Here is a 26863-nt window from a genome sequence, read left to right on the forward strand (position 1 = left end):
AGCCTCTCAACCTCACGATTGAGCTGTGCCATTAAAGTAAGTAATAATAATAGAGCCCATTTTGATAGCACTTGTTGCAGTTGGTCTTCTTCCTAGCAAGCCCTTTAGTAATCATGTGAAATATCGACCATTTCTGGCCGAGTTGTCCCCAGCAGGGACCGAGGCAGGAGGTATTCGCGCTCCCAGCCCTCGCTGTCTCCAGGCTGCTCTCGTGGGCAGCCCTCGGCCCCGAGGGACGAAGCCTTGGAGCCTGGTGGAGCAAGGCAGGCTCGTGGGCCTCTCCCTGACGGAGCTGCTGTCTAGAGAAGTGAGCATGCACGCGGCTTGGCGTGACCTGTTCTGCCTCTGGAGAGAAAATCTCCTGTGTTTTCTTTCCCGGCCACGAAGGGCCCTGAAAAAGCCCTGAAATCTTTCGAAGTGCACAGGATAAGGGTCAAGCTGGTCATAGACCTTCAGAAGCTTCTGGATGAAGGAAGCATCCTTCGTTGCCCACACACAGCAACGTTTTACACATGCTCCAAGCCCCAAAAAGCGTTTTTAGAAGTGCCGATTCGAGTACTGGCAGGCAGGGGAAGCTACTAAAGGCGAAACGGTGGGACCGAAGCATGATGTTAGCCAAAGCCGGAGGAGAAGCCCTTGCCGGTGCTGCGTTCCCCTTCCTTTGGCAAATGAGCTCTCCTGACTTCCAGCGGCGGTGGGGAGAGACCTCTTCCTCCTTCATGTCCTGGCCAAAGTCCTCTCCTAGTGTAGTCCGGAGTGAAGCGAACTTCAAAACTCCTTTGTTAAAAACGGGAAGGTTTAACTAGCGCTTTTGATGATACTTCAGAGTCATAAAGAACAGCCCACTGCTGTAATATTCTCATGATGCTTTTATGTAAGGAAAATTGGCCAATTCTCCCTCCTACAATTTGAAAGTTGCCACAGCAACAGCGACATTAAGTTTTTTCATGAAATGAGCTCACCCACAACAGAGGGTTGGTTTTTCTTCCCCCCCCCTCCCTGCCATTTCTTTCTGATTCGCAGAGACCTAGGAATGAGTTTGACCTTCACCAAAGTGTTCATTCGGCTCCGAGGTGGAGGAGCACCTGCCTGCCCGCTGCCAGGCCGCACGTGGGCCTCTCTGGGTGGGACCACTTTGCTGAGGGACTCCCGGCCACCGGGCTGGTTTCGGTCCCGCATCTGGAGCCTGGCGCCGTGCTGGGTCCGGCGGCTCCGTGACTTGCCTAGCAAGTGAGCCACCGCATCGGCTTGAGTTGCTTTTGCGATCGGGTTGCTTGCAGTTCTTTTTTAATTCACTCCTAGCACTTTAGCTTATGAATTCTTGTTTCTTTGGCATCACGCCTCCCTTCTCTTTTTGGTAGTTTATCAAAAAAATAAATCGCTGGCTTCTTTACAGCACGTTCTTTTGAGCAGTTACAGGGTGTTAATGGGAGCACATCGTTTGATACGCTGATGGGAGCGGGGAAGATGGCACTTCTTGGATAGCTTTCTCTCTTTCCCATATAATCCAGTCCCTGCCGAGTGCATTAGGTCCCTAGAGGCAGCATAATCGGGTGGAGGTTAGTGCTTTCCTTGGTGTAGATAGGTCACTTCTGAAAGCACGCCTTCCTGTGCAGTTCCGATTTCCCCCATACCTGTACGAAAGCAGCCGAGGTCACTGCCCAGACCCAACAATTTTGCACAAGCTGGAAATCAAACCTGCCGCAAGTGTCCTCAGATCACCGTAAACCATTGGTGGCCCGAGCAGAAACCCAGCTTATGTTCTCCATACCTGGCAGCTAGGTTTTCTGGCGGCCAGTTTTATTTTGTTTTATTTTATTTTTGGATTCTGCTGATCCACCATGTCCGTCAAGCAGAAGGCCGTTCTCTTGCCTCTCTGGCCGGTCATGCCTGCATGGAGAAACCAGCAAAGAGGAGAAACAAGGTGTTGGAGCAGGGTGAAACTTGGTTTAACGAAGCCTGTGTGAGGGAGGCAATGAAGCACTCAGCAAGAAGGGTGTCCACTGAGGAATCCCTACACTTGTTAGTTATTTGCATGCTATAAAGTGCCCCAGAAATGATGCACACCTTCCAGGCCTTGCATGTCTCTTCCCGGGGAGTGTTAAGGGTTTTGGAGGACCTTTGGAAACTCTGATCGGATTCACTTGCAGAATTATGGCCTATTTGAGAGCAAAGCCGTCTCATCGCACCATGTGCATCTCATCAGCTTCTTGGTGTCTCGTAAATTTTAGGTATTTTTAGGCAGGGCTTTATAAAATACTGTGTTGGGTGTCCTGCAGAGGTTGCAAGAAAAATGATGTGACTTAGTGGGGGAAAAAAGTCCATAAAAATACATTGTACATTCACTGACCTGTACAGCTGTGGACATTTTGAGCTATTCTCATTTCATCTGGAAGTTGTTATAGCGGAAGGCGTGTTAGGGAAAATGTATACGTTTGTCTCTCTCACGTGCACGAGCAGGGGGGGTTTTGGTGCTTTTGATGCTTTACCTTTGGCAAAGGAGTTTGTTACAGTGTCCAGAGTGGCTTTAATGATAGCCATGTTATAGCACATAAATAATTTGTATTCAGTTCTCAGCATTTTGAAATAGTTGGTGGGAGAGGGTTGGGCCTTCTGCATTGACTTGGAGCTAAAAGAAAAGCTGCTTTTGCTGGGAAAAGGTTGACCTCATGAATATTTTTCATCTTGCCCTTGTCACTGTTGATTCAGAGTCACTTTGGTGGACTCCAGTAGATGTTGTTAGTCTTTTTGTGTGAATTCAGGATTTAGCTTCGCGACAGCTGGAATGCTGGCTTTGGGAAAATAAGAGACTGTGCAGATTTATAACTATTTTTGAGAGGAAGACAGAGGTGTTACAGGTCTGTGTTTGTTAAGGGAATATGGGAGCGTCTGGCTAGCCGTATGCATCTTCCTTGGCATTAATTTCAATTTTTTTGTATGTATGAAAAGAGACAAAAGCCTGAAGCAACTCCCCAGCAATTTGGAGGTGTTCAGATGACAGCACGGTCGTGGCTCTAGCCAGGACTTTTGGTTTTAGGTACTTGTCCAGCGCACAGGTGGGACTGGACTGAGCAGGGGAAAAATCATTAACACGGCTTTTAATTTTCCTTTTTTTTTTCTGTAACAGCAATGAAAAGCGACGACGGGAACAGGAGAACAAATATTTAGAGGAGCTGGCGGAGCTACTGTCTGCAAACATCGGGGACATCGACACTCTGAGTGTCAAACCCGACAAATGCAAGATCCTAAAAAAGACGGTTGATCAGATCCAGCAGATGAAGAGGTTGGAACAAGGTAAAGCTGCAGCCTCTTGACTTTCATTGTCTGAAAGCTTTAGAGTGCGAATATTCTCCTGGTAGTTTCAGGCACTAAATTGCAATGAATAATCATGGCTTAGAGGCAGTTCCATTTGTTACAGTTTTCCTTCTCCCACTTTTATGAAAGCGTTAATGTAAAAAGGTGACTTTGCTCCTGTTGCTTGGGCTGTTGGAAATGGCACCTGTGTTTCTGGTGCTGCCCGTCCAGTGGCACAAGCGCGCTGTAAGACGGCACGTTACAGGGCTCAGTGATCCGTCCTGAAATGATTCCTTAGCTGGGAATACACAGAAGTGCCTTTGAAGCCTGCAGGATCAGGCCCATTAAGTGCTTATCAGCAGCACTGCTATTAACTGGTATGTGCACAGAAAGCCCGTTTTACAGTTGGGTGAGATGAGTGACAGACAGCTCTGCCCCACGCTGTGCAAGGTTTCGTGAAGAACCATTTACCCTTGTCACGTCTGCTTTGCTGCCAACAAAATAGATTAGAGGGGCATTAATCCATCTTTTGCTGGTGAACGTGGGCACTGTAAGCGCTAAGCAGAGAAGAGGTGCTCGAGAAGCCATATGAAGGTTAAAATTCACCCCGAGGGTCAACTCATAGGCTGAAGTAGGCAAGTCCAAAGCGCTTGAGCAAGGCACACGAGAAAATAGGTGAGTTGGGTTAGGGAGTGTACGTGTCCGAGCCTGGGATTTGTGTGAGTCCTTGCAGCCCGGGCATCTCCCTCGGAGCCGCAGCGGGAGCTTGCTCTGCAGCCCGTCAGCTACGGGGTGGCCACCTCAGATGCACGGGTATTTTGTCCTTTTTGCGCAAGGTGACTGCCATTCATTTAGTATTAGCGCTGGGCGAGCTTGATCAGTCAGGTGTTTCCTTTGCCAAAACTCCTGCTGCACGCTCGGAGCCTGGTTGCCTGATGACAGATGCTGAAGTTTTCATAAGCCCTATAGCTGGGACGTGGATATCCATGTACGGGCACTCGGGCTGGTTCAGCCTCGTTTGGTTCTTCAAGGAGGCCACAGTTTTAGGCTGTAGGTGCAGGAGGTGTTGGCATGGGTCCTCCTAGTTCGGTATTGCTTTAGGCACTGAATTGTGGAGCAGAGGCTCCTTGGAGGACGAAGAAATGGTTGCAAAGCATTCGTCTCCTGTTGCGCGTGCTGCCTAGCTACCCGGCCCTCCTGCGGAAACAGGGAGACTGCTTTTAGATTTCGTTCACGTTATGACTGAATTCTGAAAGGAATTTCGTAGCGGGTAAGTACTTCTGAGGTTCTTGCTTACCGCCACTTCAGTATTCATTAGTTTTCTTGACATTGCACAGCAGGGCTGAACATTAACTAGGACAAGCGCTACTTAAAAATATTGTTCCTTGAGCTTTGCTCTGTGTTACCGGCTTATCTAGTGCTGCACCAAATTACTGAAGAAAAGGAACTTCACCTATAGTGGTTCTTAGCAATGTTCTGCAGCAAATTTTACATGAGGAGGTAGGAGAAATATGTCTAAACATCAGAACATTTGTATCGCAGGCAAAGACAATTTTCTGTGCTAGTACTTACATCAGATATTGTACAGAGAAGCGTTTCCCTCGCTGTGTCCTTCCTGCTTCTCCTCCTCCTCTTTGTTTCTCAACCGCAGCACGAATTAATATTTGCTAACTATGGAGGTTGTGTTTTCTGTTGCTGAAGGGTCGCGAACGGCGAGGTAGCCTCCAGCAGAGCTCGAAGACCTCGGGAGGGACTGCTGTGGGGAAGGCGGAGGGAGGGACCGCGTGTCCCTGCATGCGACGCCTGCCTCTCCGCTGCGGGCGCCTCGGCAGGACCCGGGGAGCCACCCGGAGCACGTTGACGGCCGGAGAGGCAGGGACCGAAACACGAGCTCTGCTCTAAAGAGGAGCTAGCCAGACCGACAGTAAGGCATCGAGAGGCAGCAGGGGCGAACCCGCGAAGCCGAGGGGCTTTCGGTGAAGAGGTAGCAAGCCTTCTTTTACTGGTTTCGCTGAGAAAATTGCTGCGGGGAGCCGTGCAGACGGGGCAGCTGGGCCAGGAGCGGGTGGAGGCTCCGGAGCAGCGGAGCCACTTCCCGGGAAGTGCTTCCCGGGAGTGTCCTGCCTCTCTTGAAGCTCTAGAGGTCCAGTCTTCCCAGCTCTGCCCCCATCACATCTCCCTTTCCACTTGGGCACCCCTCGCTGCAAGCCTTCCTCGTTTTTGAACCCGCAAAGCAGTGGAGGAGCCAGAAGGAGAGCAGAAAGCTTGTAAACGCCTTGCACGCAGCAGCGAAGCCCTCTCTCCCCTCCCCCTGCGCGCGGGGCTGCTATTTAAAGTATGAAGCAAATGCTTTTAGAAAAGATTCCTAGGTTTGGACACCTTCCAATGTTAGTAATGTACAGTTGGCAGAACAAGCAGTTTGCGGCTGTGGCAGCAACCTGAAATTCATCTGCCAAGACAGCAATAAACGCAGCAGAGGAAGGGGCCAGACAGTTAATTTTTCAGTGTTCATCTGTCCCGCAAAAGTTTTGAGATTTAGAGTTGTGTGGTTTGAGGAGTGCTGCTTTCGGGCCCTCGGCCGCGTGGGAGACAGTCCCTCAACGGGAAATGAGGAGAAAGGGCCGCTGAATCAAGGAGGGCAGCGAGGAACTTAGCAAAGGGAAAATAGCTCCAAACGTCCCCCTAAATAAGAGACTTGTCATGGGCTTGCTGCTTTAGTAGGGCCTGGACTGATTCTTGTGGACGTCCCACCCCTGGGGCTGGGGCTCTTTGGAGATGTAGGCGGAGATGGAGGACGATAGAGATTGCAGAGACGGTGCCGTTGGAGATTGGAGGACAATGGAGACAGAGTAGATGGAGATTGGAGAGACAGTGGAGATGCAGGACGACAAGGCTGAAGCCTAAACTCTTCATATATCTGCTCTTTGCCCCAGTGAGCTGGTCTGGCTGAGGGTCTGGTGGTCTCCAAGCTCTGACACTCCTACAAGACCCTCTGATGCTCGCTGGCAGTGGCTTTCCATGTTTCCCTCCTCATGGTCCCCTGTGTGGATATCAAACCCAAACTGATCCTCAACACATCTGTGTTGTGTGTTACACCAACCTCCCACCGTTTAAAATGTCTCAGTTTCCTTCGCTACAAGAAAACCCTTCATAATCTGTATTTGTTGGGAAAAATAAGGCATCGGCTCATACAGGGAAGTCATACAGTGCGAGATATGGGACCGGAGCGGTGCCACTCCTGTCCCGAGGAGAGGCCAGGTTGACCTTGGTTGTGTTGCTCCATCCTGCAATGCTGGGTGGGGGCTCTCGCCACCTCCGGAAGGGACCTTCCTTCTTCCCCAGGAGAAATTTTAATTCAGTGCCTCCGTTTTGTGAGGAGATGACCTTGGGCTTAGACAAGGGGTGGAGGCAAATGTGCAGAAGGGCATGCAGAGGTCTGAAGGAGCCGGCGAGCCCAGGGCACAGGAGCCTGCTGCCGGCGGAGGGGCACCTCGTCTTTCCTGTAGGCCTGCCAACCTTGAGAGCGTCCTCTTTACGATTAAGTCGCTACGTTTTTTCCCAAAAGCCCTCTACACTGATAGGGTGCTTAATTTCCTTCCAAAGCAGGAGTGGAAATGCAGCATCTTAATAGAATAAATCAAATAGTATTGAGCTTCTCATTACGCTGCCTGCAAACTCGAACAACCGCAGAGGGTTGCCCTTGAAACACCTCCTAATGCGCTACAAGTAACTCTACAAGCACGAGCCTTCGCGGGACCTCCTTCCCCCCGTCCTTCCTGTGTTTGCTCTTTGCCGCGTGCCTCCGGCTGCTCCTGCTGAGCTGCAGTATGTTGCTTTTCCGTGGAAATCAGAGCTGAGAGCTGCAAGCTACCTGGAAGCTGAGCTTCCATGGCGCATCTCTCATCCCGGCCAGAACCCTCGGGGTGCTGGTTATTAGTTTCTGTCCCCGTCAGGTCCAAAAGCCCCAGTAGATTTTCTCTGGAGTTGCCAAAAGAAAGGATTTATTCCATGATTGCTGGGGTACGTGCAACTTCCATGTATCACAAAGGCCCCTGACTCGTCTGCGTGTCGGTTCGGTGAAAAGGCTTTTATGGCAACAGGGGAGTTACAAGAATGAGCCGTTCCCTTTCAGTGTGTGTTGGTAGTGCTGCTGGATTTATTTTTACAGGTACATAGAAAAAAAATCCAGATCCTTAGATAATGCAGTTTTGTTCTGTAACAATGTTACGGAGGATTGACCTGATTAGAGGACATTTTCAAAGGGCAGTAGATTAAGAATTAGCTTTCTTTTCTAAACATTACTGTGTTAACCTGCAAAGAAGATGACACCCAATTTTTAAAGTTAAATTTTGGGGGGAATGGAGGAACCTTTGTCTTCCTTTCAGATAAATGCATGATTTCTTCAAAGGTATCACCGGTGGCATGTCTGCGTGAACTGGGGTCTTGCTCAAACATGGGCTGCCTTGGGCACACTTGGGCTGCTCTGTCACCAGGGAACCTATCACTGCATCAACCCCAAATGAAGACAGCCCTTAATTTATGACCACCCCTGATTTGTACGTTAACCTACTTGAGGAAGTAATTTTCCTTTTGGGTAAATATAGGAGGTTAATTAAGTGTAGTCATGTAGTAGTGAAGTCATTATTGACTTTGGCTCATCTGTTGCATATGATCATTGGGCTGTCAGTGGCTTTCCTTTAATTATGTTTCCCTGCTGTCTTGTCATATGTTTAGATTTGGCCTTGGAATTATTTTATTATAAACTTGTACAACTTCTAGTGCTGAGAAGTCCTGAGTCCTCGGTGGGACAGACAGAAGCCTCTTCTATACAAGTACTGAGTTTCTTCTTGGATTTGCGAATGCTATCACTCAATGACGTGAAAAAAGAGGACCAGAAAAGTCCTGGCTTTGTATTTAGCAGTGATCAGAAAGTGGTGAACTGGTGGCCTGGCAACAGGCTTTTCCCATGACAGACGACAGCAAGGGGAGGTTTTGTGAGTTGGGGAGGAGGAGACCATGTCCTCTGGGTCAAGAACCCCTTCTTGTCCTCGCGGTGATGCTGGCACTTGCCTGATGGGGTCCGTTATTAAAGAGCATAAAACTGCTCCCGTAAAACCACGAGGCAAGTAATCCTGTGCCCTTGCTGAGAGCAAGCACGTGGAGATGAGGACCCTTGGCTAACTTCAGCCCCGACAAACGTGAGGACCCAATGCAGAGCAGTCAAAGGCCTTCTGAGAGCTTCTTGCCTTGGGTCCAGGGTCATGCGTTATGCCTCGGTCTGTGATGCTTCGTGCACACAGCCCCGCAGGATACTGCGCGAGGTGGGCTCCCTTTCGGTAGCTTTGAGGAAGTGTCTGGCCCAAGTCCATGTTACTGAGTCTTCGAGTGGAGCTAAACATGAAGTGTATGGGTTTTTTCATCCTTTAAAATGAAGGACTGGAAGGGGCCTTTGGGGTCTTCTCCCTCGCTTGTGCTCACCTCTCCCCAGTTAGCTCCTGTCTGTTCTGCCAGGATAATTAAGTTAAAATCTTTATGCTTTTTTTTCTGTTTAGGATCCTGTTTTCCAGCCATCTGCATATCCTTCTTTCACCGATTCCATATGAATTCATGTTTCTGCATGATGCGTGGTTTTTAAGCAATATTTCCAGTTTCTGATTAAACTTGTCAGGTCCTTAGAGCAAAGGCAGTGCTGCCTCCCCATCTCTGCTAGAAGGGCCCTACGTGTGACCCCTTCTTTGCCTTTCTTATGGTTGTAACCCATGAGTAGCTCCCGGTCATCCGGTGGTGCCTGTGGTTAGAAGTTGAGTCTAACTTTCCGGGTTCCTGCTGCCTGGGTCTTTGTCCTTCCTTGTTAATTCCCACTGTTGGGTTCCCAGTTCTCAGCAGAACGTTTCTCTCTCTCGAATTGCATATTCTCGCATTTTCTATTTTGAACTCTGTTTCATTCCAGCTCTTCCCTCCCCCCATGTTGTAATCCCACCCTCATCCCCTGACTTTGCATCAGCAGTAAATTTGTTTTAAAACATTCCTAGTTTTTGTGTGAAGATCACTAATGAAGTTGTTAACTTAGGTTAGATGCGTGTCTCGGGGACAAGTCTGGCATTTTACCTGCTTGCTGACGATCCCTGTGTCGGTTTGGAAGCATCTGCAGTCCGTTTCTCGGAGCTGGGCTGCAGTCAGGAGGGCGGCGTGGTGCGGGCTGGAAGGGGGCTCAGGAGGGCTTGGGTCCGAGCTCCTGCTCCCAGCGGGCTCAGCCGTGGCAGCATGCCCGGCTCCTCGGAGCTTTGCCCGGTCGGGGCTTGGAAACCTTGAAGGACGGAGACTGCCCAGCCTCTCTGGGACAACTTGACTGTCCTCAAGGTTTTCCTCCCATCCCGTCTGAACTTCTCTTGCTTCAGCTCGCACCCGTTGGCTCTCGTCCCCCCACCGGAGCCCAGCTCCGTCTCTCGCCAGCCCCTTGCAGGTGCTGGGGGCTCCCAGAGCCGTCTCGTTGCTGAACTCGCTCCAGTTGTCTCGAATTGGGAGGCCCCAAACCGGACGCAGTATCTAGACGGAGTCGAGCGAGTGGTGAGTGGGAGATGGCGTCCCTCCGCCTCCTGGCTGGGCTCCTGCTGCACAGCCCAGGACGCTGTTGGCCGTCTTTGCTGCTAAGACACGCTGTCGATGTTGAGCTGTTTTAAAGCACTGGAATTACGCGGTGCTTGCGGGTCTCCTGAGTCCCTGTGAGCGCATCGGAGAGAGCTGCTCGCTCGCGGCACTGTGAATCGGGAAACGCACTTGCTGCTGCGTTAACCCCGAACGGATGACGACTCCCAGTCTTTAGCTGGGGAAAAAAACTCTTGTCTTCCTTTAGTGAAACAGTTGTGTCAGGAGGACCCAACTCTCTACACACGTAACGAAGGCAGAACGTAAAAACTGGCTCTACTGCCCAGGGTGGCCAGACGAACGGAGCGGGTTGAAGACAGAAGCCGGTGGCCGGTCCACTGGGAGCAGGTTGCCATCAGGAGGGTCAGCGGTGGAGAGTGATCCCGGGAGGGCCGAACCCTAGGGATGTCCTGCTGTGCTCCTACGTCTCACCTCAGCTCCTTCCTCTGTAGCCTGGGGGACCTGCTCCGGGTGGGTATTGCTGTCCGTAGGGTACGGCGACTGGTCTTCTCCCTCACTTGCAAAGGGATTCAGATAAATTGAAGATACTCAAATCAGAGAATTTGAGTGCAACCTTTGGTAGTTTTATGAATCTCCCGGAGTCTTAGAAGTGAACCTGAAATGGCAGATCAGCTGGAGATGACAGGTCCAAGTGCAAAAGGAAATGTACCAAAGGATAAAAGGAGAACTTTGGATGTGAAGATTAAATGCAAAGTGATCCTGTATGCAGGAGAAACTAAGATTTGTGAGGCTGGGAGGAAGTATAAGGTGGCAGAAGCCAACGTCAGAAGATGGAAGTTATCAAAGCAAAAGCTTTTATGTCCTGACTCCACATGGAGATCCTTCAGTGGACCCAAGAGAGCGCACTTTCATGCAGCAGCAGAACAAGCTGTAGAATTTGTGCATTCTCAGAGAGGACACAGAAACCCCGTTACTCGGAAAAGCATTAAGCCAAAGGCTCAAGAAATAGCTTGAGCTCAAAGCATCCCAGAGCAGGGCTTCAAGGCCAGTGCCGGTCGGTGTGAACGAACGATGTGCTGCAACGGCTTTTGCTCACAGCATGGGACTTGCTCCGCCGCTGTCCGCCTTCCCGCTCCAGCAGAAAGTGCGCTGCACCCCGGCGGTGCATGGCGAGGGGAGGAGAGGTGAGACACCAGCTCAGGCGGACATGCCATCCGGTGGTACCTTTGAAGAAATTACGTATTTATCCGAAAGGAAGATGAGGTTACCCCTTTGCCCCCCCAGATAACTTAACTTAAAAATGGGGGAAGAGGGGCATGCATTTGAAATTCGGTTTTGCGTACCTCTCTGGTTTAATGCAATACTTGCAACAGGAACTAGGACAAGGATGGTCTTTGCTGGTTTTGTGTTGATTTCTGTTGTTTTCTCAAGCAACAGAGTTCTTACTCCAGGCTGAGACAGCTCAGTAATGTACCTGCACCATGAACAAAAGTTTAGGTCTAACGTTAACAAAGGTATAACATTTTGGGTTTTATCGAAGAACAAAAGCAAGCAGCTGAACGGCGTCTGAGGAGCAATGCAAGTGGAAATGTCTCCTGGATATGGAGTAAATTAAAACCGCTTTAAGGGGTTTACATTAATTAAAGGATTTTTAATTAATTAATTAAAACCACATTAAGGTTTGTGTCAAATCTAAAATTAGTTCATAATCTCTTCAGGCTACAGCTGTCAGCCTGGTTCTGCAGTCTCTGCTGCAAATGCATCGATTTTATTGGAGTCATCCTGACTTTGTTTGCTTTAAGGGAGGTCAGAACGGGGAGCTTTGCTTCTGTCTTCCGAGAGCTCTTCGGCAGCCGCCGGGTGGCTTTGCCCCGGGGTCGGCACGGCCCGCCTTGGTCGGCGTTGCTCTCGCGGCGCCTTCGTGGACGCTCGGGAGAAGAGCTCCGTCCTGGCCCCGAAGCCGGTGGCCTTATCAACCCTGCGTGTGGTCCTGAGCCATTCCTCCCCGGCCTTGCCCCAGGAGGAGCGGAGCAACGCACTCCCCTTCCTCCTGGCTCCGGGGCCAGTTCTGGACTGTACGTCCGCGGGCTACGCGGAAAGAAAGACAACAAAACCCTGGAGGCCGGGTTAGACGGCAGAGGCGAGGGGGAGTTCCTCCTGGGCTTCGGCCGGTGCCCTCTGCGAGCCCTGAAGTGGGAGGCTGATCCAAACTGCACGGAGAACAAACAGACCCAGCTCATCTCCAACTGTTTAATTCGTCCTTCCAGGAATTGTTTGTGGTTAATGAAGAGGCTCCCTCGGGTCCTCGGCGGTGCTGGGGGACATTGGTTGTGGTCCTCGCTCTCTCCACCCGTGGGGAGTCACTCCTGAGCTTCCCTCCTTGCATGCTGAGAAATTTGCTGCTTGTTTTCACTTGGACTGAATTTCCGGTGGGTTTGGTTGCCCTTGATGTTAGCCTGTTCTTCCTTCTGTTGGCTAATTGCTGCCCTTCCCGAACGTATTTAGAAGTTGTGGCACTGGTTCTCTACCTTCACTGGACTAGAGTCCAACCAAACCAAGCTCTCTTTCGCTCTTTATGTCAGATAGTTAAGCTTTTCCTTAAACCAACCTAGGAACTCTTTTCTGTACTTCTTCCAGTTTAAGACCTTTTTTCTTGAGTTTATTGGCCCAGACTGTCACAATTCCTCAAATGAGATCTTACAAGTCCTTCTAGGTTGTTGCCAGCACCACCCCAGCCATTCTTTACTGTGGCCCAAGACTATTGTGGCTGACTGTTGTCATCACCTCTGTCACCTCTAGTTAAGGTGTCCCCAGATTCTAGCAAAAGCTCATCATCTTGGTTGCTGAGTGGATGACTTTGAAGTAGCAGAAGCTAGGTGGAACATAACAGCACATTTTGGCCATGCAGTCAGATGGTTTTTTCTACCATATGGTCCTCCTCCATGCGGAGAGGTCAGCCCACCCTTGAGCTGTGTGTGCGTATTTTCTCCCTGCGTGGCTAAGGAAGCTCCGCAGGTTCCCAAGGAACGCCACTAGGAAGCTCTCCTCCTCTCGATGAACCACATTTTTTCTGAAGAGTGAGTTTCGTGGAGTTTCTCAGAAGGCTGTGCTGGACCTTGGTGCTGTTTAGCACCTTCACTGATGTGAAGGTAGATACAAAATCACGGCCAGTCAAATCCGCAAAAATGGTTCAAGGGCTGGAGAAAATGTCCTGCAGCTTGGAAAGCTGAAGAGCTCTGTTGAGTATACCAAAAAAAAAACCAACAAAAAAAAAAAGAAGGATGGTGGGGGCAGGCTGATGACACTGTATAAGCACTAACAAGAACGGAAAATACTGGCTACCAAAGAGGTTTTAAATCCAGCCTAACAAAGAATGACTCAAAGCTGAAGCCAGACAAAAACAAATTAGGAGTCGGGCCCAGATTTGTAATTCTGCAGGGGATTACTTTTGGCGCAAGCTGCCAAGGGAAGCGGTGAATTGTGCAGCTCTTGAGCCGGATTTTAGCCAGGCAGAAGTTAAGGGCTCATTGTGGTCTAACGGGGCGAAACTCTGCGGCCCAGCGCTATTCGGGAAGTTAGACAGGCTGATCTGAGGAGCTCTTCTGGCCTTCAACTCGGTAAATCTTAAACTGCTGAGATCCCGTTTCCTGCGTCCTCTGAGCGCTGAACACGTCGATTTGAATTCACGGCTCGGGCTGTGACTTTGCTTGGATAGGCAGGAGCGACGAGCAGAGGTGGTACCTAATTCCGCCTCGTAGGGGGCACGTGAAGACCCCCTCGGAGCCGAGCCCAGGAATTTCACGCCCTCCACATCTCTTCTCCTCGGTGCGTTTCGGTGGGAGACGCTGCAAGGGCTGAACGTCTGCCTCCGCCGCTGCAGCCCCGTCGGGAAGTCTCTCTCTCTAGATCCCCGGGAATCTGCTTTATATCAGGGATTGATTTCAGATACGCACTCCCCCAGGTCAGTGCTATAAAAATCGCTGCCTGCGCAGTGACACCGGGGAGCATCCTCTGTATATGTTTATTTTATAGAGCCCTGCCACCTACAAAGCATGTCAATAAAATTCTCATTCCTCTTCTGACAGTTTTAATCTAGCTGGCAGTTTAAATATAGCACAAGGGGAAGGGGAGGCTGCTAAGAATTGCACAGGCCTCTCCAAACATTGCCTTTATTCTAACAAGTGAACATTTGGTTATTATATCCGCAAGCTTTTAAGCATCTCACACTGTCAAGAACTAATAAATCCTTTAGCACCTAACTGCAAGAAAAGGATCTGATAGGACGTAACAGGCGTGTGGATCATGCAGAGAGTCATAAACCACCTGTAGAAATTACTCCTCCTCTTGCCTTCTGCTGTGCTGGATTAGCTCTCTCGCTCTCTTTTTCTTTTTTTTTTTTGGCTTGATTCTGTCTTATTTTTTAAAAGGGCAGAAAACGAGGAGGAAAAAATCCCCTTCCCTTAAAGTCCTTTCTCCTAGCCCACCTTACCCTTCCTGGAGCGGGACAAAACCCGTTTGCAGATTCTTCTACCCTAGGCAACGGCAAGGGCATGCTCGCCCTGGGATGGTGCTCTGAGTTTGGGACCCCGGGTGAGGATGAGGAGGAAGGCCGGGCTGTCTCCGGGGCCAACCGGTGCTGCTAGCACCCGTCCGCTTGGCACGTGGCCAGCAAGAGGTGCCTTCGTCTCACCTCTTCTGGCTGTCCGCGTGGAAACTCATCATCCAGGCTTCCCGGGGGAGAGGCGGGGAGGGAGGCATTTCCGTAGGGAAGCGCTTCCCACCCGCCGTTGGAGGGGCTGAATGAATCCCTGGAAGCACCTATCTCTAGTGACCTTCGCGAGAGTCCTGCTGCCCAGAGCAGAGCAAGCCTGGAGCAGTGGGTTGCTGGAGCCCGCGAGCCACACCGGAGCGTAGGTACCTCCGGACAGCCCGGTTTCATCCTGGTGCATTTTGCGGCACTAAAAGACGAGCCAGAACCTTGGAGAAAGGAGCCGGCAGCCTGGAGCCTGGCCAAGGCACGGACACCGTTGGAAGGTTTTAGATGATGTTTGTTGCTCCTCTTTCTGCCCTTGCTGTTTGGGAAGTCAGCTTCCCTCCTGCATCCCAGGACACGTGTTCCTTAATTAATTGAACTGCCAGTCTCAACTAACTACCTTTTAAATCATTAAGTCCACGCTACAGTGAGCGGTGTTGAATGCTGGAATGGGGGACTTGGTTCCCACGGTGGCCGGTTTGCCCTGGGTTTTGTGCCACTGGGAGAGGAGAGGAGCGGAGCGGAGCGGAGCTTGCCCAACGTGCACCACCCCAATCTCGTTAGTCTCTGCGGCATTTCCTGGGTATTTGCAGCAAAATGAAGGTTCGCTATTGAGACGAGTGGGCTGTTAGTCCTTCGTCCCCTGGGCACTCGCCTGCTGCGGGATCAGAAACCTGAGAGCTGTGAAGATCCAGGGGGTTTTGGAGGTCATGGTTTGCCTAGTGGTTGCACTCAAAGATTTAAAGTTCATTTTGGAGATGAGGGCCTCTGTGCAGATCTACCAAAAAAGCAGGGTCCACTTGTGTGACTTAGCTCATGTTCTCCAGGTCACCCCCAGCCCCTCGGGGCTATCTCGTGGCCTGGAGCTGCAAGTTGCACCCGTTGACTACGTAGACGCGTGCACGTTAGGGCTGCCCTTTTGGGCAGCCGCGCCGCGCTGGAGCAAGCCTGCTCTTATCTCTGCCAAGACCCCCTTTTGCGCGGGGGAGAAGCGAGTCGATCCCCCTTAATAGCTGCGGATTGCCAGCTTTCCATTTGCAGCTGAAGAGAGACAGATGGGAGGCGCGAGAAAGTCGCTTTCGGAGGGGAGGCGCCGCTTTGTGAGCCGGCTGGGAAGCGTCGGCTCCCCCCGCGCGCAGCTCGGGTTTTGCATTGTCTGCACGCTTTGGCAGGCGTTGCTCTGCCCGCGCAGTTAACGTATTTGACGTGCCTGTGCGACTTGAACATAAAGCCGATCTAACAGTTGACACGAGCGAATTTTTAATAGTAAGTTCTCATGGACTCCAGCGCGTACAGTGCGCAGGGCTTCAAGATGCCGCGTACCGGTGGAATAGCTGAGAAAAGACAGTTGGTCTAATTCTTTGCAGAATTAATTAAATCGGATCATTAAAACCATGCTGTAATGTATTTTATGCCTGCAGGAGGAGAATAAAGCCTATGCCAGGGTTGAATTAAAGTTGTGTGTGGGAGCGACATGTATCCTTTTCTCATCTTTGCAGATTTGGCCATGCCGAGCTGACACAGTTTTTGAATGAATTAAATTCTTCAGATTGAGATAAAAGTTTTTTCTTCCTTTATTCCTTCCCACAGTAAGATGGAGATGTTCTACCTGCTTGATCTCAGAGCTGACTATAAAAAAGTCTCAGCTCCTTATTCCTGTTCTGCTGTCAGCGTTCAGCGCTCATTAATTTTGCATTCAGTCAGCACCGTATAATTTTTCCTGACATTGTTCAGACAACCAGCCTTTTTTTACTTAAGACGTCTATACACCGTTAGTGTTTAACTCTAAAAGGCGTGAAGACAGAAAGAAATTCCTTCTCCTTCAGTTTTAACGGCAGCGTGCTTTCCTCTGCTGTCTGCGCCATTTAGACAAGGCTTTTACCAGAAGTAGGAAACCAGACTTTTCCATATAAAGCTAGCCAAAGGAAGCAACGTTGGTGGGTCGGAGCAGAGGCTGATGCCTCGGGTCCTAAGCTGTAGTCCTGGTGCTGTCCTGCACTGATGGTGTGAATATGTGGTGCTTTGGGGCATGGACAGACGGGCCTTTGCGGGTGTATCTGGGGTCCTGGGGGAGACAACCAGCTGGCCTGCAGCTGGGGCGGGTGACCCGCCGTGATGTGCGAATGTAGCGCCCGTCAAAGTTAGCGCCGGTGACTTTGTGCTGGAAAGGACTCGGAGCGTTCATGCGGGGTGTTACGGCATCTCCGCTGAGAGGCTGGTAATGAACTTTTTAATCTGCTCCAGCAGGATCTGCAAAAGCATGGCTGGTTACGCATCAGGTTTGCAGCTGTAAAATTGCAGCGTTAATGGTGATTTATGTCTCCGGCTTGCTAAAGGTAAGCAACTGTCCATCCTCCCTGAGCTCCTTGGATGGAAGGACGTCATAGATTGCCACTTACTCAAGCGCATAGCAGTTGTTTAGGGGGAATGCAATGCTCGAATATGTTCTTTGCAGTTTACAGAAAGGGTCAAATGTGTTAAACAAGTCTCTCTTGACTCATTTGCATGGTATAGTCCTAAGGAACTTTGTTGGGCCTGTTAATGTGTAGATCCACAACAAGAATAATGGAATTCTTGCACATAAGATTCTTATTCTCTCCATGGAGAGGGAGGGGAGATACCAGCTGAAGGAGCAACCAAAACTAGGGACTTGTCCATGGCCCCATGGAAGGTACCTGGCAAAGGCTGGAGTGAACCTGCATCTCCTGCAGTCCAGCGCGGAGGCTCCTCGCCCAGTGCCGAGAAGAGCCACGTTTAGCCTCCGTCTCCCCAGCCAGCCTCTCCGTTGCTTTGCAGGTCTGCTGGCCCATTTCAGCCAAACCTGTGAGATAAAAATCTCAGAGACAAATTGAATTTCCGCATTTCTTGAAAACATGGCGGTATGGGTGGGTGGAGGAGGAAGTCCATTCTGTCATGGGGATTTTGTGTTTACTAATGACTGCTTCTTAAACAATTAATGACTATTTGGTCACCATATGTTGTGTTTGCCAGCAGACGTGTGGCCGGTTAGTACATGCAGAAGTCCATGGAGGAAGTCTTCAGGGGTGAAAAGGGAAACTGCGTTACGGTGATGGGCAGAGAACAGGAGACAAAGGATATAGTATGGAAGGCGACCAGACTTTGTTAGCTCTGCTTTTTATGGATTAGTTCCTTTTTAAAATTAATTTTTCTGCAGAAATGCAGAAAGGTGCAAGTTCTTGATAGCCTAAAATTATGGATATGGCCATGTTTGAATTCTAAGCTCACGTTTGTAGGACCATTTCTACCCAGGCAGACATGTGCTGAGCAGGGTGATTTCCAGGGGCCTGTGACAAGCAGGTTGTGTCATGGGCTGATCTGATAACCCCATGGGAGAAGGGATCCTCCTACAGATTGAGAAGAGTAACTCCTGAAAACAGTAACTACTCGAAAACAAGAAGTCCTTGCTGGACTGCCACACCCTGTTTCACTGAGAAGCTGTTAAGAGATATAAATGCTGTTGTCAATATAGAAAATTGGGTGGTGTTGCCTGAGGTGGTTTCCATATGGGGTCACCAGATGGAAGACCTACTCCAAAGCCAGGTTGTTACCAGCCCGAAATGACCGTTTTCAAGGGTTGGCTTGTCAGCGTGCTGGAGGCCGCTCTAGCCCTCGTGCTGGTAGGAGTTACCGTCTCTAGCTGCTGTCACCTCCGCGTGGTGGATTGCACTGAAGCGTGGTGGGATGTTGTCCTGGTTTTGAAATATTAGTTTTGAAGGGCTTTTTGGGAAAGCAGAAGGGGAAAAAAATCAAGCTGAGTCTGTTAATACAGACACTGGTCTGTTGTGTCTTTAGCTCGTACGGTTTAAAAGGTACCTTGAAATCACTATTTTAACCTTGATGTATACCCGGTATCCCACCTGGAAATCTATGTTGATGGATGAATACAGGTTTGCATGTTCTAGTCCGTTAGGATTTCGCGTTTCCAACCGCGGTGCTTCCTGCTGTGATTAGTCCGTGGCTTTCAGTGAGACTTTCCACAACAGTGCGTACCGTGTTCGTCGCCGTGGGTCTGTAAGAACGGGCGCTCGGTTTGCAAGCCACAGTCGGCGGTGGAAATAGCTGCTAGACCACTGGACTTCTGCTGTTGTCCGCAGCTCAGCGGCACCTCTTGATCCTGTAGTTCCCAGGCAGGGTACGAAGGAAGGAGCTCAGGTGCGACGTGGGAGCGCAGCAGGATGTCCCTGGGGTCTGGCCCTCCCGGGATCGCTCTCCACCGTTGGCTCTCCTGCGCTCAGTAGACCAGCCACCGGCTTCTGTCCTCAATTTGCTCCATCCGTCTGGCCGCCCTGGGGGACTAGAGTCAGCTTTTTTACTCCCAGTGGCCTTACGGTTGGGTGGGTGGAGAGGTGCGTCCTCCTGACATAGACCTTCACATGCGCGTTGGTAGAGGAATAAGGGTTGCCGAAGGGCCGCTCGGGCCTGTGTCGGGGAGAATATTCTCCGGTAACATCTAGAAACGCTCGGAGCTGAAGCGAGTGCTGTGTTGCCAGCCCTGGAGACACGCGGAAGTTTTCTTTCAGTGCCAGCACCGGAGTTAGGTGATGCAGTGAAATTTTGGCTCTCACTGTAAAAGAGAGAAAGAGCAAAACTGATTGTCCCTGCTCGTTGTGGAGGAAGGCTAGCGGATGAAAACACCTAAAATAAAATGAAATAAGTCCTACAGTCCATCTTAGAATAGGCATTTAAAAAGGAGCAGGTGACTCACCTTCTAAAAGTGCCTTTTTTCTCTGCTTTGACAGGGAGGGGAGGGTGAGGTGCCGAGCTCAGGTGGAGACGTCTCCATCACAGATGTCTAATGTTCAGTGAGATGAATCTGCCCCGCGATGTCTCGGGGCTGGAGCCTGGCACCGCGGCCCGCTGTTCGTGGGCACCCCGTGGCTTGACACTGATAGACTGTCTCGATGGGTGGTGTAAACCGGGCTAGCGCCGCGCTCTGGAGCGGCCGCGTTGATTTATGAAAGCCAGGATCAGGTCTTCTCTTTCTCGTGCTGCTATTTGCAAGCTCTGTGTCTCACAGATTGCATTTTTCCACAGGTTTTTTTTTTTTTTTTTTTTTTTTTGAATTCATAGATCAGATAGTTTCCTTCCTCCTGCCGGGATAAAAAGTTATACAACCTAAGAGCTGCTGATTTCCATGTAGTGTTTTAAGGGAATCTGGTGCTCGTGGAAGCGAAGACGTGAGGACGGCGGGCTGGGTTTTCTGCATCTGTCTCCTTGGGAATATGCTGACTTTACAGAGGTGGGTGTTGGGCGCAGCTCTGCCTGCCGAGCTCGAACGCTCATCGACAGCGTCTCCAGGGAGGTCGCTGCCGTGGGCGGCGCAGGCGTGCCCCATACGCTGCCGAGGACGGTCCTCCTCGGAGGTTTGATCCCCGCAGGTCGGGTCAGTGGGAGGGTTTCATCGCACCGGCTTCTGCCAGTGATACAAATATGGACACAGCTGATATAAAGAACACCATCTACTAGCTTGTAAAGCTTCATAAATTAACAGGTTCGTTAAAGCTGTTAGCGTAGCCCGTTGCAAATGACTTCCCGAACCGAATTCTTTAGCATGATGCTTCACGCGATGCTCTTGTCCCAACGCCTTGGTTTCATGGAGAACCCAGGCCACCGCCCAGGCAGTGCCAAGCACGGCGCAGCCCCGTCCTTCTTCTCCCGGCAGAGCTGACTAATCATTCCCAGCTCATTAATGACTAGCACGCGGGGAGGAGAGAGCTTGGATATCCACTGGACTCGAGAGGAGTCTGGACCTGAGCGCTCGGAGGGTGAGCTGAAGCCCTCGGGTCTCTGCAGGTGGCTGGGCAACCACCACCATCAGCAGGGAGCGAAGCCTGGACCTTCTGGGCTCTTCCCCTTGCTTGGAAGGTAGCACCGGATAAGCCTTCCTGGCTGGGCACCGGTTAAAATAAAAAAAGAGGTTCCCTTTCCGCTGAGAGGTGCGCACAGCGCGCTCCGAGAGCCGCCTGCCGAGCGGCCTCTTTCCACGGCGGCTTTTCCCCGTTGGGTTTGCCGGCCCGATGCGTCCCGCCGTAGGCGCTACTTAACGGCCCAGCTCTCTGCCGCGCTCGTGAGCCGTGGGTGCGCCGAGCCTCTTCCATCTGATTTTAATTAACTAAAAATCAAAGCTCTTTCGTTTGGGAAATTGTGAATGCGAAGAGCTCGGCGAGGCCGTGGAATTCACAAGCAGCTCGTCTCCCGTAGAAATGTCCGTTCAAACGGCCGTCGGCAGCGGTCTAGGGATCTGGGCTAAGGTCGATGCACAATGAAATACATTAAAAACTTTTGCCCTGGGAAAATGCAAACAATCATCCTGATTTTTGGGGGGGAACAGTTATTTATTAATAAGCTGCAAAATTTCACCACGCTCTAATTTTAGCCAAAGAATGGAATCAGCTCGTGTTACCCTGTTTCGGAAGCACCACCACAGCAGGCATTTTCCCGCACAAGCCCCGAGCCTGTCGTGCCCCGGAGCGAGGTGGGGGGTGATTCCCATCCGGGAAAATCACCGGCAGCTGTACGCAGCCCCCGGCTGTGCGTGGGAAAGAGCCGGGCGCCTCGGCAGCCGTAATCACTGACCTGATTTTTCGGCGTGCCGAGGACCCCGCGGCTCCTGTAGGCTTTGGAGGCACCTGTAAATCCCGCCGGGTGTCGGGAAATCAGGGCACCGTTTTAGGCATGCGTTTAAAATAGCTCGTCTGTCTTTGTGCCGCGAGAAAGACCTGTTTTAATCACGTTTAGGGCAATTGCGTTATGATCAGGGCCACTGCAGTGCCTGACGGTCGTCGCGTGGTCGGGATTTGGGAGAGCGGGGGCTGCTGGAGCCCCCCAGCTCCCTCCCGGCTGGGGTGTTTTGGGCTGGATCTGCCGGAGCGGTGCGAGTCCCGAAACGTGATGATGAGCCTGGGGGCCGCGGGGACCGCGGCTTTGCTCTGTGTTCGTCCCCCGCATCCGGACGGCATCGGCGCAGCGGAGCGGAAGAGCGAGAGCGCCGGGTTAGCTGCTTCGGAGACCATTCGCGGAGCGGCTCCGACGTTTCCGCTTGAAGAGGGGGCAGCTGAGGCCGGCTGAGGGCTGAGGCCGGTGCGAGGTTGCTTCCCGGCTCCACCGCGGGAATCCCGCCGGTCCCTCGTCCCGTACCGGCGCGGCCCGCACGTTCCAGAGCAAATATGCTGAACCGCGTATGCAATTTCCTTTTCAAAATGTTGATGTTGGATTTCTCTAGGCTGCTGCTCGGGACGGGTTTTTCCTTCCTGCTAGCGGCCGACTGTGATTTAATAAGCACCTATATTTTGCTGCAATTAAAAACGACATTATCTCTTTCTTCAAGCTTTTTCCCCTCCGCTGGGTGGAGGGATTAAAGGAAAACGCAAAAGTCACTCGGACGCGCGCCGTCCCTCACCTCGGCGCGCCGGGAAAGGTGGAGTTCGGCAGTCGGTATTTTGTTTGGTCTCGGTGACGTTTCCAGCGGTGAGAGCCCGCTCCTTTTGGCTGAACCGTGCCTTTTCCTTTGCTCCAGAGAAAGCGGCCGACGACGAAGTGCAGAAGTCGGACATCTCGTCCAGCAGCCAGGGGGTGATCGAGAAGGAGTCGCTGGGACCACTGCTTCTGGAGGTAGGTGCTCGGCCGCCGCCGGCCTCCTGCGCCCGACGGGCCACGCGCGGCAGGGCGGCAGTTTGCAGTTTGCTTTCGTGAGCCCGTTCTCGTGCTAGCCCGGTCCCGGGTAAACTCGCTTCAGTCCTGCGCTCGAGCAAGGTATTTAGAAGGTGAATCTAAACCCAGCTGGATGGAGCACGGGAAACCAAGCGGAGCTGCGCAGCATCCGCGCTGAAATACTACGGTTGCCCCAACCTTAAGGGCTCGCTGCCCTTAAAGGTTGGGGGACGGGCGGCCCGCGGCGCCCCGGGACGGGCGCGGAAACGCGGGGCTGCGCTGAGCCGAAAAGGGGCTCGCGCAGCCTCAGATCCCGAAACGTCCGGCTGTGGCGTCGGGCGGAGGCAGTGCCTTCCCGCCGGGACCTGGCTTTATTTAAAGTGGCTTATAAAATTACAGGTTCCGCGACCAAAAGAGCACAGGATAATAATCCGTTCCATGTAATTACCTATAATAGCCTAATTGCCGACATAACGCGGTCCCTAGATTCACCCTGTGATTTCTGCTCCAAGCCCAGTAAATAACCGGGAGGCGAAACGTAGCGTGTTTCTTGAGAAAGAGATACAGGCCACAGTCCGGGATGCCTGGTGGTGAAGACGCTCCTCGGATTCCTTGGTGACCGTTCGCTGCGTTATCCAGATCCGATCTGGATCCCGAAGGAGGAACTGGGGCGAGAGACCCCCTCCAGCAGCCCGGCGCTGCCTTGGTGCACGGGAACCTCCGCAGGAAGCGGCCGCGCTGCTCGAGACACCGATGGCCGCGCAGTCGGCTGGCGTGCCTCCCTCCGGAGCATCCGGAGAAGCTGTCGCGTCTTTCCGACCCTCCCGCGTTTCCCTGGGGATTGAAGCGTGACTGCGGCGACTTCGGCAGCGTGTCGCAGCAGATGCACCCGACTCATCCCCGAGGTTGTCTCAGTGGCTGCCCTGGCGGGGTGAAAGCTTTGCTAGCCCGTTCCCAGGCACTGTGTTTCCTAGGGATGTGCCAAAAAACCGGCAGCCCGGCTGAAGAGCTCCTCCGTCCGAAGGGCGCCGAGCGGCGGGAGCGGGGAGCTCGGCGGAGCCGGTGGAAGCTGGGAGGAGCGGCATCAGGCAGGAGCCGCGCGCGCGAAGAGGAGCTCTGCGGGATTATCCAGGGAAAATGGTGGCTGAGGTTGGAAGGGACCTGCGGAGATCTCCCAGTCTGAGCCCAGACTCGCTCGAGCCTTGCTAAGCCTGGCTTTGCGCGACTGTGCCGCAGCGAAAGGGACACCGCGCCGGACGGGCGAGCTGAACGGCACCGAAAACTCTGGGGTCGTTACAGAGCGAAGGAAACGAGTTCGATCAGCCAGTTCAGGGCTCAAAATCGCCCTCCGCGCTTGAGCGGGGTGTTAGTGGGAGCCCGCTGGCGCGGAGGCTGCGGTGTCTTTGCCAGGAGGGTCGGTTGCGAGAAGCGATTTGCGCTTTCGTCGGGCCCCGGGGCTGGAGACGTCGCTGCGACGACCTGCCGCCTGCTCCGGGCCGGCCGAGGCGGGTTGGAGAAACGCCCGTCCCGTCCTCGCCGCGGCGCCTGCCGCCGTTTTTTTCCCTCCTGACCTTCCGTCTTGGTCGCAGCTTCCGTAAACAGTGCTGAGAAAGTAATTGAAGCATTTTAAACCACAGAGGAGCACTTAGCGCGGAGCGACGTTGCTGCTGGCCTAGCAGCGGGGCATTTGACCACCGGGCAGCTCCGAGCGTCGCGCACGCAGAGCCGCCCTTGCAAATTCCCCCTATTCCTGCAAGGCTTCACCTTGGGCACCCCCTTCCCTATTCCCCCGTTCCTCCCAAAAACGAGCCGCAGGTGAGGATTGCTAAGAGCAGGGAGGGGTGATGTGCCACCGCTGGGACGCAGGTGGTCGAGCCTGGCTGGGTGCTGCTGGCTGGGCGCTGCAAGGGTTTGCACCCGGGTACCACGAGGGGTTGCACCTGGGTGCCAAAAGGGTTTGCACCCCAGCACAAGGGTTTGCACCTGGGCACCGCAAGGGTTTGCACCCAAGTGAAGGGTTTGCACCCAGGCACTGCGAGGGTTTGCACCCAAGTGAAGGGTTTGCACCCAGGCACTGCGAGGGTTTGCACCCAGGCACTGCGAGGGTTTGCACCCAAGAGAAGGGTTTGCACCTGGGCACTGCGAGGGTTTGCACCCAAATGCAAGGGTTTGCACCCAGACACCGCGAGGATTTGCACCCAAATGCAAGGGTTTGCACCCAGACACCGCGAGGGTTTGCACCCAAATGCAAGGGTTTGCACCCAGACACCGCGAGGGTTTGCACCCAAATGCAAGGGTTTGCACCCAGGCACCACGAGAATTTGCACCCGGGCACCGCGGGGGTTTGCAGCCGGGCGCAAGGCGTGAGAGACGCCACCTCATCCCCTTCCCTCGGCCCGCGGGGTTTCCCGTGTGCCGCCCACTGGCTGCTTTTCCTCGCTGAGATACCCGAATGTCCCGGGGGGGCTTTGCCGGCAGGGGACACGGCGGAGGCGGGGGGCAGCCAGAGGGAAGCGGCGCCGTGGGGGCCTGCCTCCGTTTGGGGCCCAAGGCCGAGGCTCGTCGTCTTGGCAACGGGCAGCAGCTGTGAACGCGGCGAAATGCAGCCCAGGTGCCAGAACCGTTTTGACAAAGGAGTTCGCTTTTCCCCCCCCCCCTTTTTTTTTCCAAACGCTTCCCGTTTCTCACGTTTAATGCCGCTCTGCAGCAAAAGCCGATCTTTAGAAGCCGCGTGGTTTCGCTGCCGGTGCTTCCCGCGTTCCCCGGGCCTCGGGCGAGCTCGCCCCAGCGGTGCCGGCCGGACCCCGGTTCTGCACGTGTCTGGAAACAGATGGAAAACGCTGTCGCAGGGACTGGGGAGGGGGGAGCTAAGCCAAAAACAAGGTGATATAAGCCCAAAAAAAAAGGCAAATTGTGCCGGATGGCATCGGCTGTCTGTATTAGTGACTGCCGGACCCCGCCGGTGACGAGAGGCCTCCTGGCCCCGGCGTGGCACCACCACCAGACACGCGGCAGAAGGTGCGAGCGGAGCGGAGCTGGAGCCGAGCCTCGGAGGGGGCGTGCGAGGTGGCCCCGGGGTGGCCCGTCCCCTCCCCGGCAGGGACCCGCCGCCCTCACCGCTCTGTCCCCCTTGCAGGCGCTGGACGGCTTCTTCTTCGTGGTGAACCGCGAGGGGCGCATCGTCTTCGTCTCCGAGAACGTGACCGGCTACCTGGGCTACAACCAGGAGGAGCTCATGAACACCAGCGTCTACAGCATCCTGCACGTGGGCGATCACGCCGAGTTCGTCAAGAACCTGCTGCCCAAGTCCCTAGGTAAGAAAGCCCCTGTGCCCTGGCTCTCTCCTCCCTTCGTTCGCGTAAGATGGTTTTGTTCCGGCTGTGGCTTTGAGTTGGCCTAAGGTGGCGAGAGTTAAACTCCTGGTGGCTTGGCTCTGGGAGGTGCTGAGCGTTTTCAGGTATCACAGGAGGGTTTGTGGTCCCGCGTGCGTTGGTATGGGTATGGCGTCCTGCGAGCAGCAGATGGGAGTCGGGAACCTGTTGCTTGCCGGATTTATTGACCGGTGAGTGCTGTCGAAAACGCTGTTACGTCCTCAGTGAAGTTAACCTTATAATGACGGGCATTTTTGCATGGTTTGCTGCATATGGAAGTACACAACGCGGATAATGATCCATAAACCTTTGCCCAGTTAATACATCCTGTAAGGAGAAGTCGGCTGGACAGCTGGAGCAGACAAGCTTCTTCCCCAGGTAGGTTGACTGCAAAGTCAGGGTCGTCTTAAATGACGGCCGTCTTCCTCCTGGGGTGACAGCAGGACCGTGGGAGCCCCTTGGGTGACACTGAGCATGAGCAGTGGCCCTGCCAGCAGAAGACACTAACCAGTGTGACCAGAAGACACTTCCAGCAGTGAGGCTGGAGTTATAACATGGTGGAGGCATGAGTGTGGCAGTGGAAGCCATCAAAGTCCAAGCTTTTATTCCTTGACTCGATGTGGAGATCCTTGGGTGGACCTGAAAGAGGACACTTGCATGCAGTAGAAAAACGAGTTCATGTAGAAGAACGAGTTGCAGAATACAAGGATGTCTTGAGCCTCAGCCCCTAAATTTGTAGACACTCATCGCGTCGAGCCTTTAGAGACTCTGGCTTGGTCTTATCCCTATGGTTACCCAGTTTAAGGTTGTGAACGGCTGTTTTTTTCCTTGCGCTTGGATGTTATGAGTCCCTCAGCTCTTCTGGTAGGTCAGTTTATATGAAAGCTTCATCATCTGCTGACGGCAACATCACTTGGGGTGAATACAGATGTCCCTGAAGAGATTTTATAGAGGGTCGGAACAATCTGCCTTTCAACTGCTGCGCAGGAGTTTATGGAGAAGACGGGGTTATGTGCAAAAATTCTGCAGGCCTCACCAAAATACCCCGTGGTTTAAATTCCAGATTTTTGCAATTCCAGAGCAGCTAAATAAACTCTGCAGAGTGTTTTGTTGCTGCTGTTTTTTTCCATCACTACTGAGGTGCGAGCTCAAATGCCTGGTCCAAAAG

The 26863-nt window shown here is 52.6% G+C and overlaps 1 protein-coding gene across 3 annotated transcripts in view; it reads left to right on the top strand.

Annotated features, from left to right (window-relative positions):
* NCOA1 (nuclear receptor coactivator 1) overlaps positions 1-26863 on the top strand; it is a 153241-nt gene that overhangs the window by 103537 nt on the left and 22841 nt on the right. For all 3 annotated transcript variants that reach the window (XM_067294463.1, XM_067294461.1, XM_067294462.1), the window contains exons 4-6: positions 3128-3294; positions 22191-22285; positions 25461-25638. In XM_067294463.1, coding sequence (XP_067150564.1) covers positions 3128-3294; positions 22191-22285; positions 25461-25638 — 440 coding nt within the window. The remainder of the gene's footprint in view (positions 1-3127; positions 3295-22190; positions 22286-25460; positions 25639-26863) is intronic.

This window comes from Apteryx mantelli, chromosome 3 (assembly GCF_036417845.1).
Source record: "Apteryx mantelli isolate bAptMan1 chromosome 3, bAptMan1.hap1, whole genome shotgun sequence".
Classification (NCBI taxonomy): domain Eukaryota; kingdom Metazoa; phylum Chordata; class Aves; order Apterygiformes; family Apterygidae; genus Apteryx; species Apteryx mantelli.